The sequence below is a fragment of the Puntigrus tetrazona genome, chromosome 7, assembly GCF_018831695.1.
Source record: "Puntigrus tetrazona isolate hp1 chromosome 7, ASM1883169v1, whole genome shotgun sequence".
Taxonomy (NCBI): domain Eukaryota; kingdom Metazoa; phylum Chordata; class Actinopteri; order Cypriniformes; family Cyprinidae; genus Puntigrus; species Puntigrus tetrazona.
In genome coordinates, this window is record NC_056705.1 from 6,793,932 (window position 1) to 6,809,246 (window position 15,315).

General features: G+C 40.9%; 2 protein-coding genes across 2 annotated transcripts in view; both read right to left on the reverse strand.

The window, feature by feature from the left end:
* ltb4r (leukotriene B4 receptor) overlaps nucleotides 1–1,383 on the reverse strand; it is a gene marked incomplete at its 5' end in the record, with an annotated part of 4,530 nt that extends 3,147 nt beyond the window's left edge. Inside the window, 2 exon segments of the mRNA XM_043245571.1 lie at nucleotides 938–1,320; nucleotides 1,323–1,383. Of these exon segments, the coding sequence (XP_043101506.1) occupies nucleotides 938–1,320; nucleotides 1,323–1,383 (444 nt within the window).
* A 3,430-nt stretch (nucleotides 1,384–4,813) lies between these two features.
* Nucleotides 4,814–8,523, reverse strand: ltb4r2a (leukotriene B4 receptor 2a; the record flags this gene model as incomplete). Its single annotated transcript, XM_043245575.1, is given in 8 exon segments — nucleotides 4,814–6,141; nucleotides 6,764–6,807; nucleotides 6,881–6,979; nucleotides 6,982–7,083; nucleotides 8,075–8,231; nucleotides 8,233–8,335; nucleotides 8,338–8,496; nucleotides 8,499–8,523. Coding segments are annotated over 8 exon segments (1,011 nt in total), but the record flags the coding sequence as incomplete, so codon positions are not given.
* Nucleotides 8,524–15,315: the final 6,792 nt, after the last annotated feature.

A 15,315-nucleotide genomic window follows, 5' to 3' on the forward strand; every position in this document is an offset into this window, starting at 1 on the left:
GGCATCGTTTATCACACAAGCCTTAGGAAAATTAACCATGTTTTTACTACAAATAAAACCAGGTTAATAGAGTTAAACCACAGTAACCACAAATAAACCACAGTTGTGCTGCACTAGCCTTTTATCTACTGTAGTAAATCTGTGTTTGTACTAATGGTCACTACACTTTCACTACAATAATAAAATAATAATAAAAACTAATATATATCAATAATCATAAAATACTTGCTTAAAAAAAACAAAAAAACCTTAAAGCCATGGTTTAAAAAATAAAAAAATACCCATTTACTTTCAAAACAACTTTCCACTTCAAGGACCTTAATAGAGAGAAAAGTCTAAAATAACAATGATAATAATCGAGGCTGTTTAACGATTTTCAACAAATATTGCAGTGGTTCAAATATTACTAATGTTGTGAGCACATGCATATTAATTTTGAATCAAAAAATTGTTTTTGAATCATTTAAAAAAATGTTTTGCGACTGTGATCTTTTAATTTTAAAAAAACTTCTCAAAAATTAAAGATTAATAAAAAATATCAGATAATTATTTACAAAAACTAAAAAAAAAAAATTTATACTTTACTACACTTTATTCACGGATGATTTATTGTTACACGTTAAGGAAATATTTATATATATATATTGTCCTTACGCCCGCAGCATTAATCTTTCAAATGTAGTTAAATGCATAGATTTCCGTGAAATAATAATAATATAATAATAATATAATATAATATAATATAATAATACTACGCTTAAATAAAGTAAATGCAAAAATGCACTTATGAAAAATGAACGTATCATATATATATATATATATATATATATATATATATATAGACTCATGCATATAAAGTATATATATATATATATATATATATATATATATATATATATATATCCTATACTATATCTGTGGAATCTCCTGTCCTAACTCCGTGGTGGTAGAACGGCATGGGCAGAGCCATCAGAAAGGCCATCACCCAGATGCCCAACATGACGGACAGCAGCCTCTTCCTGGTCCTCAGCCTCTGAGACAGAAAGGGCTTCGTGACGGCCAGCCAGCGGTCCATGCTCATCAGGCAGATCAGGTAGATGGAGGCGTACATGTTGACGCAGCACAGGTAGTGGACCGTCTTGCAGAGAGCGGGCCCGAACTCCCAGTGCAGCCCGCCCGCGAGGAAGCGGATGAAGAGCGGCGCGCTCAGGAGAACCAGCGCGTCCGCGGCGGACAGGTTCAGGATCAGCAGGCACGTGACGGAGCGGCGGCGCACGCGGCACAGCACCGACCACACCACGAACAGGTTCCCGGGAAACCGAACACGAAGGCGACGGCCAGGATAGCGATCCCGATCTGATGGGACAGGGCCAGGGGGACGCCGCGGGGCCCGAGCCGGTCCGGCCAGAGACGAGAGGTTCGCGGGGACCGGAGTGGCCATGTGTCGCGGTTTCTGCGGAGATGAAGCAAATCCTGGTTATAGTCTTTATATAAATCCTCATTCATCTTAATAGATAGTAGCTATTGTTTTTTTGCTGCGTCGGCAGTAGTATGCATTGCTCAACACAAAGGGAAGTTCCTCTTCTGGCTTTCGCAAATCAACAAAAAAAACAATCAAATTTCACCATGACTGCGATTTTTAGGTGACTTTTAGAGCCTTCGTGCCGCACAACCATCATCGTCGTTTTAATATGACAGATGACACGTAATTAATTAAAGAAAAGTTTTCAGACATTAAACAGAAACCTTTAAACGTTGACAAGAAGGTCTCGGTTGCTCTAAAGCTATCCATCCAATATCGAATATCAACACGTTGTACTTTTATTTACTTATATATATATTTTTATATATAGTTTTCCGTCACATCAAGTTAAAATAAACCCTTAAACGACAAAAAAATCCTCGTGCACGTGTTACTGAAAATGCACGTCAATTCACGCGAGAATAATAATAAATAATAATAATAATAATAATAATAATAATAATAATAATAAAAAACAGGACTCACTTGGTTCCTTCCTAACTTTGGGCTCTCCAGACAACATTAACCCTTTAACATTAACAGACACGTCTGTTCAAAGTCTGCCTTCTTTAATTAATGCGACAACAGCGGTACCAAACCACAAAGAAGCAGTGTGTGTGTGTGTGTGTGTGTGTGTGTGTGTGTGCGTGTGTGTGTGTGTGTGTGTGTGTGTGCGTGTGTGTTTCTTTTAAAGCACGCCACAAGCTGTTTCACACGTCGTTGCCTAATCGTGCTTAAGATTGCAGTTCTTGCATTTTTTTTAACCGATCCTTGACGACTTTTTATGATTTTTTTTTGTAAATATGATATATGCACAATGCAGAATTAGTCAACGGATTGTCTTCTATTAAGTTGCGCTGTTAGTCATCTTCTATGAAGCGTTTCCTGCCGACAGATGTGTTAACCAAGTTTTGCGCATTTCTAACAGATAAGCTCCTTCTCTTGTTAAACGTCTCAGTGCTTTGTTTCAATAACAATCATGTGAACATCGACTATTACAGATAGCATATTCAAATAAAAAAGGTCACCCATTTGCTCACTAAAACGTACTTTTCGTGTCGCTGAACTCCTCGCTCGGGTTTAATTCTGGAGACGCGCTCGCGCACGCGCACGCGCCCGATAAAGCCTTACCTCAGTCCCTTATCAAGCGTTCACGCGCGCGGATCGGCCAGTGGCAAACATACAGAGTCAGTTCTGACCCATTGTCTCGCGTCCTTATCGCTAGCATCTATTAAGTGCTGCTATTTAACGTCATCGCTTCCTCTTCACGCGCAGCACTTGAGAAACAGCCAGTTGCTTCAGACAGGAAAGAGCAAAGAACACTTTCCAAAGAGAAAAAAAAAGAGGCGTGAGCTGGTTCGATTGTTTCGGTGCGTTTTCTTTCTGTCTCGTTTCGTGCTCGAGCTCATCTTTCTGATGTGTGTTTCTTTATCTGGCCGTGTCTCGTGAGCAACGGTGCGCGCGCGCTTGATTTCCAAACGTCCCGCGCTGTTCTCATAATACGGTAGTGCACCGTTTCCAGCTCCCGGGCTGTTGTAACCAGGACGGGCCGCGCAACATCAGCAAGCGTCCATCCGGGGCTTTTTCTGCCTGAAGCGCACCCGAATCAAATAGTGAGGGGTTGCATCATGTTGTGCACTTGTGCAGCTCGAGGACGTTTCACATTGTAGTCAACCCCAAGCTTGCGAAAACGAACCACGGCGTATTTATTAGCGTCTGTGTAACCACCTCGGTTAATTTAGGGTGACCTTAAGAGACGTTTTCCTCGAATGCGCCCAGGATTTCGATATTGCCTGAAGCATCTGCGTTCTGGCTTCGTTTGCGTGCGGACCCGTGTTTAATATCGGTGAGCGCGGCCTGCTTGCGTAACGCCTCAGGCTCTGTATAGTTGAGGGGTTGCATCATGTTTTCAATCATTAGGTTACTTCCCACTTCCTGTTCCTTTCATGCTTCATGTTATATAGTTCTTGCGGCCTTAAAAATATGTCTGTTAGATCAAAAAGTCCCAAGACCTTGAGATAACGGCTGATTTGCTGCAGATGACTGTGAACGACTCGAGTCATTGAGCATCATTGCTTTATTTCCTCGTTTTTTTCAGAATTTACATTTCTTATCATTGTTCGTCGTCGTTCTTTATGCTTCACACGCACTCATTAAATCCACAAGGCTGCTATTTACACGTTTTCTTAATCTTCACACTTAAAGGGAAAGCCCACACGAAGACGACAACTCCCCGTAAGCTGCTCACCCTCATGGCTTTTTATCTTTTGGAACATTAAAAACGTTGAGATTGTTTCAAGTTTTATTGGTAAAAAGAGGTTCCCATGCAGCTCTGGGAGGTTCATGGAGGCCAGAAGATCAGAATCATTTTTAAAACTATACAATATTTCATATCTCTGCCGTCATTTGAAAGCTTCAAGATGATTTTGTGATTTTTCTTGAATCCACATTTGAAAGCTTGAAGAAATCACGGGGTCTGAATGCACATTTTGTGTGAACCGACCCTTTTCATTTTTAAATCATCAATATTAAATCATCGCATTTAATATGAACGATGGTAAATATTTGAAAAAGTTACATTAAAATACATTGTTCAGTGGTTCAGACATATTTTAACACATAAACGCTCAAACTTTTCATTCGTTGCAATTCCATTCAAGTCTTTATACCCTGATTCTTTTGCTGTCATCTGGGTTCACCGTAAATATTGTGAAAATTCATGTGCATTTGTTTAAATATGGCAGTTGTCAAGTATTTGAAGTCTTCTCTTCTTATTCCATCTCTTTGTAGTTTAATTCCTGAGGCTGTTTAAGATGAATGGTTTTATATACTCCCATACATAAAAGTTCTTCATAAGATCCTTAAACATTCATCATGAACTACTGGAAATATTATGGAATTGGTTTGAAAGAAACAGCACTTGGGGACTCTGTTGGCCCTGCTGAACAAAACAGCTAAAACCAGCCTAGGATGATTGGCTGGTCTTAGCTGGTTTAAGCTGGTTTTAGCTGGTCTCCCTGCCTGGCTAGGCTGGTTTTAGCTGGTCCTTCTAGCTGGTCTCCCAGCTTGACCAGATAAGAACAGCCTGGCAGGCTGGAATGCGCCAAAACCCCAACCGGGCTAAGCAGGATTTCTTAATTTTTCAGTGTCAACCCAACATTAAGCCTCTTCAATCTTTGGACCCGTCCATGCCAAGTACACCAGAGCGTTGCCTGGACGACGTGTGGCCCGCCCAGCCCCGATTCCATTGGTTTAAAACACGGCAAATCTTAGTGGTGTAGACCGTGCACGCCCATTCCTTTGTGTACGATTTTATTATTAATTTGGCCACATTACACAAATATTACGTGCTAACTCTACAAACATAGGTCTAACCGATGTCATTGTAGTCAGATTACGTTTTTTTTGTTTACAAATAAACACTTGATATCGGTAGTTCAGAGTATTAAATCACTCTGAGCTGTAAATCTGTTCAATAGGTACGTGAGCACTTTTAAAGACTAAAAGAGACCATCGCTATGATTAGTATTTTATTAAAGGCTATAATAACTTCTAAAAATATGAAATGGCTTATCAGATTTGACAGTGATCCTGGTTCTTATCAGTAATAACTACAAATGGAGCTGCGATATGAACATTTATTGCTTAAACAATCACTTTATTACTGCTATTTTAGTAAAAACAATATTTTTGGTTCATTTATTGTGAAAAGCGCAATAAAATTAGATTAATTTAATTTAACGATTAATTTATCATTCATCTGAGTAGCTATTAATAAACTTTGCCAATTGATTCTAAATAGTGCGTCCAAATAGATTATTCATAAAATCGTACATTAAAGACACATGCTCAATCCTCTACACTAATAACTAGTAAAATTGGGGATGGGCGGGGCGATACGTGCCCCTCCTTAATCTGTGGCCCCGGCCCTCGTCCAGGCTCTGGGGTCACTCTTCCAAGCAGGTGCCTTCGGTCTCTCGGTCGCGTGTCGCCCTCTACTGGACAAACACTCATTTTGGACATAACAGACATTTTTTTTAACAGTCAGAACCTGTTCCTCGTCCATTATTTAACATTTAAACCCCGTGTGGGCGCCTCGGTTCTCGGTCCGGTGATGCTTTGGCACCGACCTGTTCTCTTGTTTTTGGGGTACACCACTGGTAAACGTTTTTTTTTTTTTTTTTTTTTAAATACAAACTTGACCTCCATCCGCCACAAAAGCACAAGCTGTCCCGATTCACCCACCGTGCCGACGCACAGCCCGACGCGATCACCACCGTAACGAGTCGCCGGACGCTCACTTTCCGTTCTTCTGCGGCGCAGCTTTAATAACCGCGTTCGCGTTAGCGGCCGTGCTGGTGGTGGAGTCTGAGTCTTTGTCTTTGAGACTTTCTCTCTCGTCGGTCTCCCTCTCTCGGTCGCGGCTGTTCTGATTGCTGCGCCGGATCCTCCGCGTCGTCTCCAGCGCCGTTCCCTCGAACAGCCGCGCCATGAAGGCCAGACCCTCGCGTCGGATGAACGACTTCCCGGCGAAGGTGTACAGCACTGGGTTTATGCAGCTGCTGACGAAGGCTATGGTGGAGGTGAGCGCTCGCAGCTTCGCCCTGACCTTTTGTAGGCTGTCAAAGAAAGAACAGCTGGGTTTGAATCTGTATTTTTCCTAAAAATGAGCGGCTATGAAAGCAATTTAAAAGTCTGGGTCGGGTTCCTGCACAATAAGTGCGTATAAATAGTAAAAATAAAGGAAAATACGTGCTATTTCTACGCAGACATGGACATGGCGTATATATGACACGCACGTGTTTGGCGTGCATATGATACTCCAGAACCCTAATACATCACGTAGCTTATTTAGTTTAAAAAAGTTAAGAAGAGTACACCAAATAAAAACTCATGGTATAAATACGTAAAAATTGACCTGTTTATGGTTTAGGATTATGGTTGTATGCATATCATGTATGTGAAAAATTGTTATCATATGCACGCTAAGAAATTTCTCGATACGCTTTGTAAAATTGGCGCCTTTCAGAAAGGCAGGACACAAGTAATATACGGTGTGTAGAAAAGAACCCTAACCTTAAACTGCGTGAATGCATTGCATTACACCAAACTTAATGGAAAATGTAAGGAAAAACAATTGACATAATTTTAAAAAACTGACTATGTTTAAGAGATATTGCATGGATTGGTCTTCATTTTAAAGTTGCTGAGGTTGTGGTGTGAGTGTTTTAAGTTGCTCACGTTTCTTTTTCGGAAGAACAGTCTGGATACAAAGCAGCAGCCACCTGCGTGAAGAAAACACGGTTAGGTTGTTTCCACGTTTAAGAAACGGAGCGTTTGATGGAAAGAGACACACACCTGCACTATGTTTATGATGTGGTAGGGCAGCCAGAACAGTCCGAAGGTGATGATGATCACCAGGATGAGTTTCTCGCTGCGGATGCGTCTGCGAAAGCGCGCGTCTTGCGGATCCTGCGCAGGATGCACACGTAACTGCCTATGATCACGCCGTCACGGCAACAAGAAGCCAGTAATGTTTCCATACCGTACTGCATCACCTCCTGCAGAGGAAAAGAACAGATAAATGATGTAGATGTGTTGTACTGCATCTTGTTATAGAACATATGTCTGACAGAAGGCTTGTTGGACACATCGCAAAAATGAAAAATGTAGTTTTCTGCCAAGCGTTTTGGCCACAAAAATTTGTGCCAGGAACTTCATGCAGTGTGACAATGGCATGATGTGGATAAGCTCCTATAAGAGAGAGGTTTGAACTCCCGATAGGTATTTGATTGGCATGCAACTAAAGTTAAATTTGCATTCCTATGTTGATAAATAAAGATCGTGGATTGAGGACTTGGATTTCGATGGACACACCACCGTGGTCACACACATTCCTGAACCAACACACTTCCAAACTTCTAGAGTTTAGATGTACAAACCGGATGAAGACATCCTCTGAACAGAAGCAGCCAAAGATGCCTCCAGAGAGCCTGAGGCATGCTTACGAAGAGCGTATGTTGTTCGAGGTTTAAATAACTTAAAGGTAAGCAAATCTGTATTTTGCACATTCAAACTGGTATGCAAATCAATCCAAATTGTTTCATGATATTACTTCCTCGAATGAAAAAGTCTTCTAATCTGAATCAGGAAAGAAATATGCAAAGATCAAGCAATGTTTGCAAGACAAACTTTTAAACAATTTGATGTGTGGGGCCTTTTGTTATTATGGATTATTTTGACCAGAAGCAATGGTTTCCGATGGATTTTTCAGAAACATCCTGTTCCTTGCTTCACAAGCTTAACTGATGGAATGGAGTGGTGTGGATTATTATGATATTTTTCTCAGCTCTTTGGAGTCTCGTTCTGATGATCTTTACTGAAGATTTTTGATTAAGAAACAAACTCATCCACATCTCGTATGGCCTGAGAGTTTATGCATTATGTGTGTATTTTCAGTCTCTTGAAGAGCTTCGTTCAATTCATTGTGCACTTTTTCATTGATGTGCATGTAATCAGTCTGAATTATAATTATAATTAGAAAAGACTCACATGTAGTGGTTGTTTGTGGTGATAGCAGTCGCACACGAGACTCTTACTGACTTCCCTGAAAACCAAAACGGGTGAAGAGAGTCCCAAAGCGAGCACCCAGAGTCCCACCAGCACCCTCGTGAGCATCCTGCGGTTGGTCAGCGCTCCGACCGCTTCGCCACACTATCGCCACCAGCCTGTGGAGGCTCATCAGCATGATCAAGAATATGGAAGCGTACATGTTGGCGCAGCAGAGGTAGTACAGGACTTTGCACATCTCCAGGCGAAAATCCACCGGCGCTGAAGCAAATAAACCATGAAGAAAGGCGTCAGCAGCATGAGGAAGCCGTCGGCGAAGGCGAGGTTCAGGATCAGGAGGGTGGTGACGGAGCGGCTCCGCGCTCGGGCCAAGATGCTCCAGATGATAAAGACGTTCCCGGGAAGCCGAGGAGGAACACGAGGCCGAGGATCGACAGCGCCGGTGACCGCTCCGATGCTGTTGCTCAAGATCGTCTCGTGTCCTTGAGTCGTGTTCAGAGTCAGACCGGGACAGACAAATGAGCTGGAGGACAGAAGCTCACTTTTGTTCAAGGTCATCTTGGCAAACCTAAAAAAGAGAATATTTTGTGAGTTGAAGTTCTAGCTTGTTTTAAACACTCTTTGAATATGATTGTAGCATAATAGCATGAGACTACTGGTCAAAAGTTTGGAATAATTCTGATTTATTATTTGCTTTTAAAAGTATCTTCTCATCAAAAAATAAAAATTAACTAATGGTTTTCTATGTAAAATATAATGAAATGTAATTCATTCCTGTGATCAAATATGAATTTTCTGACACAAAATGTTTAGTTTTTTTTTTTTTTTATTAAAAATTAAATTCATGATTATTTTACTGAATAGAAAGTTCAAAAGAACGACATTAATCTATAGCATAACTGTCTTTGCTCTCACTTTTGATCAAATTAATATATCCTTGCTGATATATAGGTAGTAATGAAATGTTATAAATGACTATATCTGTGTCTTCATATAAATATGAATTTAGTAACTGAGGATATGCTGAATATATAACTGTGAATATATAACTGAAGCTTCAAAAATACAGTTTAACGAAGGCATCATTTCATGCAGTGACCGACTAAATGTAAGTTTGGAGCTTTGTAGATAATTTTTGTTTCCTGTCAATTCTGGTGATATGCATCCAGCGAGAAGTTATTGAATAAACTGATTTCAGTAGAGTTCTTTTTCCTCATTACACAGTGAATTGGCAGAACATCATTTTACTGATCAACTGATACTTTCAAATGAACTTCTTTAATTTGATAATGGCATCCGTTTTAAAAAGTCAGTGGATTAATGCATCGAATAAAGTCACTATTTTATTTTTTTTCAGTACTAAAAGTGTAGCTTCATGATGTTAGGGTTGAACCACTGATGGCAACGCTGAGACGACGTCTTTCGTACTTTTCTAGACCTTGAGTCGTAATTATTTGGCAGTCAATCGGACAGTCACCAACCTCACGGTTTTCATCCAAAATATCTTAAATTGTGTTCAGGAGACAAACAAAGGTTTGGAACAACATGGGGGTAAATGATTTTTTGGGTGGAGTAACCATTGAAAACCCAGTCCAGAGCTGGGCAGACGCTTCACCTTCCAACAGGACAATGACCCTAAAGCACGAATAGCTTATAGACCTTCTGTAAATATCCTCGAATGGCCCAGACACAACCAAGGCCTGAACCTCATTAAATATATCTAAAGAAATGCAGATGAGCCAAGCTTGCCACATCCTTCCCCAAAACACTAACTCAACTAAGTTAAGAGTATGACAAAAATGTGCGTGGAGGGGTATGAATACTTTTGCAACGCACTGTGTGTATATATATATGCTCCAGGTTCTTAATAGCATTTATATGCATTTATTGATAAACCACAGCGGCAGCCGAACGTCTGCGGATGTGTATTAAGAGCAAACACGTTTGTTTGCATTTCGGATATATTTTCGGTATTAGACGCTCGTAAAGAGGGCGGGAGCCACCGTAAATGACGCTCGCGGTCTTCAGACAGAAGCACAGGTCAGAAAGCCATAGCCTCGGCACGTCTCGGTGGCGGCCTGCAAAAAGGCCAGCGGAAAAATCTCGTCCACAGAGCCACTTACTGTACATTAGTGAAGGCATTAGCACACGGCAGACACTGCCAGGCTCCCTGATGCATTACAAACACAACGTTTAGCTCGAGTGATTACAGGAGTCCGGCGTGCTTGCGATCGCTATCTCCTCATGCCAGATCTCCACAATTCAATATGACCGCAGATCATCTGTTCAAGAGACACCAGCTCCATACACCGAGTGAGAGAACACAGGCGGCCAGGACCCGGCGTCCATTAGAGGCCCTCGGGGAGAGACCAGAACACTAGCTAGTCTACAAAACACACAATGAATCTGAAGGATCAGCAAGAAACTTGCCTGATACCTGAGTCTGTATGAAGACACCTAAATCTGCCCACAAACCTTTCACAGGAAGTTCATACAGGAAATCATTGTGATTTTTGCTGACTGACATTTTATATTTTCTAGAAGGTAAGCCTTTTTTTTATTTATTTTATTTTACTGTGTATATTTATTATGTGTGTATATATAAAGACATTTATTTCTTTATATATTTTCCACACATTTCTCACCAATAACTGAACTAAAAAAAAAGATTTAGATTTTTTAAAATCCTATTAATGATACTGTTTCAGAACAAATGTATTATTACTCATTGTAATAGTAATATTTTAATATTATTATTAGAAATAAACTACTACAAAATGCAAATATGTAATATTTACTAGTTTTTGCATAACATTATTAGTAATAATACTTCATAAGTATCAAAGTTGGGAAATAACACAAAGAGGAGTCATGGGAACGGTGTACGCTCAGTAGAGGAGAGAAATGTAAAGAACCTTTTAAAAAGTAAAGAAATCATATTTTCACATTTTTACACAACATCATTAGTAATAGAGAAGTCCTCAAAATTTTGCAATAAAAAAGGAGTTAATGTGGTGATCTGGGCTGTGTTTCCCAAACGCATCCTAAGCTGATCGTTGCAAAGGAAGCTAAGATTAATTTAGGTTCACAATGCTTTTTGGGAAGCATGATCTGTGCAATAAAGCGCATCGTGATGCTTCAGCTTTTTCTCGGTTTGTAAATCGTCAAAACGTAGCTCTGGCAGGTCAGGAGGTTTTTTAAAGATCCTGAGAAACAGATTCTTTAAAGCTGCGAAACGTTCACAAGCGTTTATCTCTTCCCTGGACCACATCTCACGCTTCCATCAGTCACTGTACTCTGTACCACTTCAAACATCAAACTGGAGCACAAAACCTCTGATAGCAGCGTTTCTTCTGAAGAACCCTGTCTTTGGGCCTGCTGCTACGACGGTGCTTGTGCAAGCAGACTTTATTTCCTCCTGACCTTTACATGAGCTGTTTGTCACAGGGCTGCGTGGATTTAATCATCAGGCACTGATGAGCTGTCTAGTCTAACCATTAATGTTGCAACTGTGATCAGATACAATCGTGAGAGGTCGGGGATAAGATCTCAATCATCAAAGCGACGCTCACCCAGAAATGAAGGTGTCTTCGGCTTCTTTAATGTTGATCCAAGACCAAGTAATGTCAAACACAAACGGTGAATTGTTAAAGACTGTTTATAGTCTTCAAACTTCACGATCGGTTCCTTTCAACATACAATAACACAGTTTCAGTTTCAAAACTAGTATATGACTTTAAAGGCTCGGAATGTAGGGCACAACTCATATGTGCATAGATGTTTATGATGGTTGTGGTTTTTAATTTTGAGGATCTTCTGTGTGTCTTCATTGTTTGACTCACCTGCTTCATTCAGCTAATGAAGTGAGCGTCATGGTTTTAACTACGTCTGTCTGTCTGACTTGAAAACCACTTGTTTATGGTAGTTTTTGACTTTTCTGGAACTTGAAAGCAGCGTTTGTTGCGTGAGAAACCAGATTTCGGATCAAGATAATGGATTCCCATTGTGCCCCACAGGAACAAGGAAGTCGGTCATGCGGGTCTCGAACGATATGAGACACGATTTTTACAGTTCTAGGAATACACTAGGTATCGTCTAATTTCTGGAGACCGTAATGCTGTCAGTTTAACCAATCAGAAACGGCTACAGGATCTTTATCATACGAGATCTTAACATGCCAATAAAGAAAGAAAATGTGCCAACTGTGACACACATAGCTTAGAGTAACAATTTGTGCATTTTGCCAATAAATAGAAAGTAAATAATGAATAATGGATCACCAAAGCAGTCATAAGTAGCACAGGTATATCTGTAGCAATAGCCAACAGTACACTCAAAATGATGCCAAAAATCATCAGGGTATTAATTAAATATCATGGTGCAATGTGAATTTTCTACCGTTAATATATAATTAGTAATGTGCATTGCTAAGAACTACATTTGGCCAAAAAGGTGATTTTTTTTGCACCCTCAGATTCCAGATTTGTTCACAGCTGTATCTTTGCCAAATATTGTCCCATCCTAACAAATCATACATCAACGGAACCTTTACCCTTTTTGTGGCCCAACAACAACAAAAAAAGAACAAATAAATTATTATTTTAAACAGGTTGGCTGTAGATTTAAAACAACTTTATTAGCAGGAGAAAAAACGCTTTACTGTGTAAACATCAATATTGCAAAAGCGCAGGTACCGTGATAATGGTAAGTCTTTGTTTACGTTCAGTTTCATGGGAAAACGGGACAGAAGTTGTAATTTCCGTAACAAGTTTTCCACATCAAACCTGCTTCCTGATAGCGAGACCAGACATGAACCCTGCACTCCAGCCGACCTTTCGCAACTCTTCCCCAACTCCACCAAAAACCGACTAAATGCAAACCAGGATCAGACGAAAAGAAAGGCAGAATGATAACAACACACCCGGATCGACTTCCAGACATTCCCGTATCAAAGTGGCCGGTCTTTGGGCAGCGTGCGGTGTTTGTCTGGGAGACTCGACGCAGTCTGAGACACACACCTCCACTCGCTAACACTCCCTCGGTGGGAACACAATAGAGTGAGGAGTACACCTGCGACACACGTCTGAACCGCAGTGTACGCTACACGGACGTCATGTTCTATTCTGGCTTTTACAAGAACCGACCCACTGTAATATCCTCGTTTCCATGCGACCACCTGGAAACGTGAGCGTTGCTCAACACGGTTTATTAAAGCTGTGTCTCACAGCGCTGGCCCGTAACTCAAGCAGCGAGTCTTTACAAGCTTTACACAGATGACAATATTCTACTGACGTGCATTGAAAAAAAAAAGATGTGCACTGACACGAGTGTGTGCCCAGACAGCGTTGACAGCTGTATGCAGCCCAAATATAGCAAAGCTTGCATAATGTGGGAGTGTGATGAACAGATATCATCCACATGTGTGTCAAGATAACCTACAAATACATAATGCATAAATATGGTAGCATCCAAAAGAGTACCATGCCCACTCTACCTTTTATAATGTTTTGCATGCATGCATGTTCATAAGATCCACATTATGCCGTATTTATTATGTTTAACTAATTAGACACACTTATTACCGTTTATACATAATAAACGCTAATTGCTATCATTAAGCATGTTTATAGGGTTTTTATTGCAGCGTTTGGGAAGCGCAGACGTATTTACACTGAAATCATAATCAATCCTTCAAATAGCCTTCGAGCTGTCGGTCGGTTCTCCTGTAGGTCAAGGTTTCTGAACCCTGGCCCCCGAGGTTCACTGAAACTAGCAATCCTGAAGATCTTGATCGGCTTGTTCGGGTGTCTTTTGATTTGGTTGAAGTCTGAGTGAAGAGTTGAGAGAACGCACTCTTTAAAAGGAATAACGTTAACCTTTAAAGAGTCATTTCGTTCAATGGAGAAGTTTTACAGGGTGCTAAATGTTCTTCATGGAGCCACCGATCGAGATTTAATAATTAAGAGCCTTTATTCTTAAGAAGTGGTCACTGGCTGCTCCACCACCTTCAGCCTGAAAGCTGTGAAAGTCCGTACATCCTATTTCCTCATTTCTTTCCAGATGAAAGTGAGCCACCATATCATGCATAACTTCCTTAACGTTTCCTGAAATCCGCCTTTTAAAGAATGCTGCCTAAAAATAGCAGTGTGTACTACTACAAGTCATCGTAGACAAAATGTGTACCTGGTTAAACATGTACTAAAAACACATTTAAACTCACACGCTTAATAAAACAGATACGGCAGGCTACTGTATATAGATAATCAGGGAATAAAAAATAGTTATAGACATTTGGCCTGATTTCTTTAAATCATAAGCATACATCTTTCTGGCTGTAAACACAGAGTGATAATTATTAACAGTGAACCTCTGACTGACTCAGATATTATCAGAAAGCAGGAAACCAGTCTTACCTTCCTGTACTTCTTTTACTTCAAGTGGCTTAAAAGTACAAGTCAAAGCAAAGTTGATAGATCCCCTTTTCTTTCTGTCTTAGTTCCTCAACGAGTAATTCAGTTCCCCGGTCGTCTCTCATTCCTCTCAGTAGTCGAAGTATTCCTGTGGCTCCTTCTGCATTCTGTGCAGCCTCATGTCTCAGCGTGTTATCAGTGTCTCTCTCTCTCTCTCTCTCTCTCTCTCTCTCTCTCTCTCTCTCTCTCTCTCTCTCTCTCTCTCTCTCTCTCTCTCTCTCTCTCTCTCTGTCTCTCTCTCTCTATCTCTCTGTCTCTCTCTCTCTCTCTCTCTCTCTCTCTCTCTCTCTCTCTGTCTCTCTCTCTCTCTCTCTCTCTCTCTCTCTCTCTGTCTCTCTCTCTCTCTCTCTGTCTCTCTCTCTCTCTCTCTCTCTCTCTCTCTCTCTCTCTCTCTGTCTCTCTCTCTCTCTCTCTCTCTGTCTGTCTCTCTCTCTCTCTCTCTCTCTCTCTCTCTCTCTCTCTCTCTCTCTGTCTCTCTCTCTCTATCTCTCTGTCTCTCTCTCTCTCTCTCTCTCTCTCTCTCTCTCTGTCTCTCTCTCTCTCTCTCTCTCTCTCTCTCTCTCTCTCTCTCTCTCTCTCTCTGTCTGTCTCTCTCTCTCTCTCTCTCTCTCTCTCTCTCTCTCTCTCTCTCTCTCTCTCTCTCTCTCTCTCTGTCTCTCTCTCTCTCTCTCTCTCTCTCTCTCTCTGTCTCTCTCTCTCTCTCTCTCTGTCTGTCTCTCTCTCTCTCTCTCTCTCTCTCTCTCTCTCTCTCTG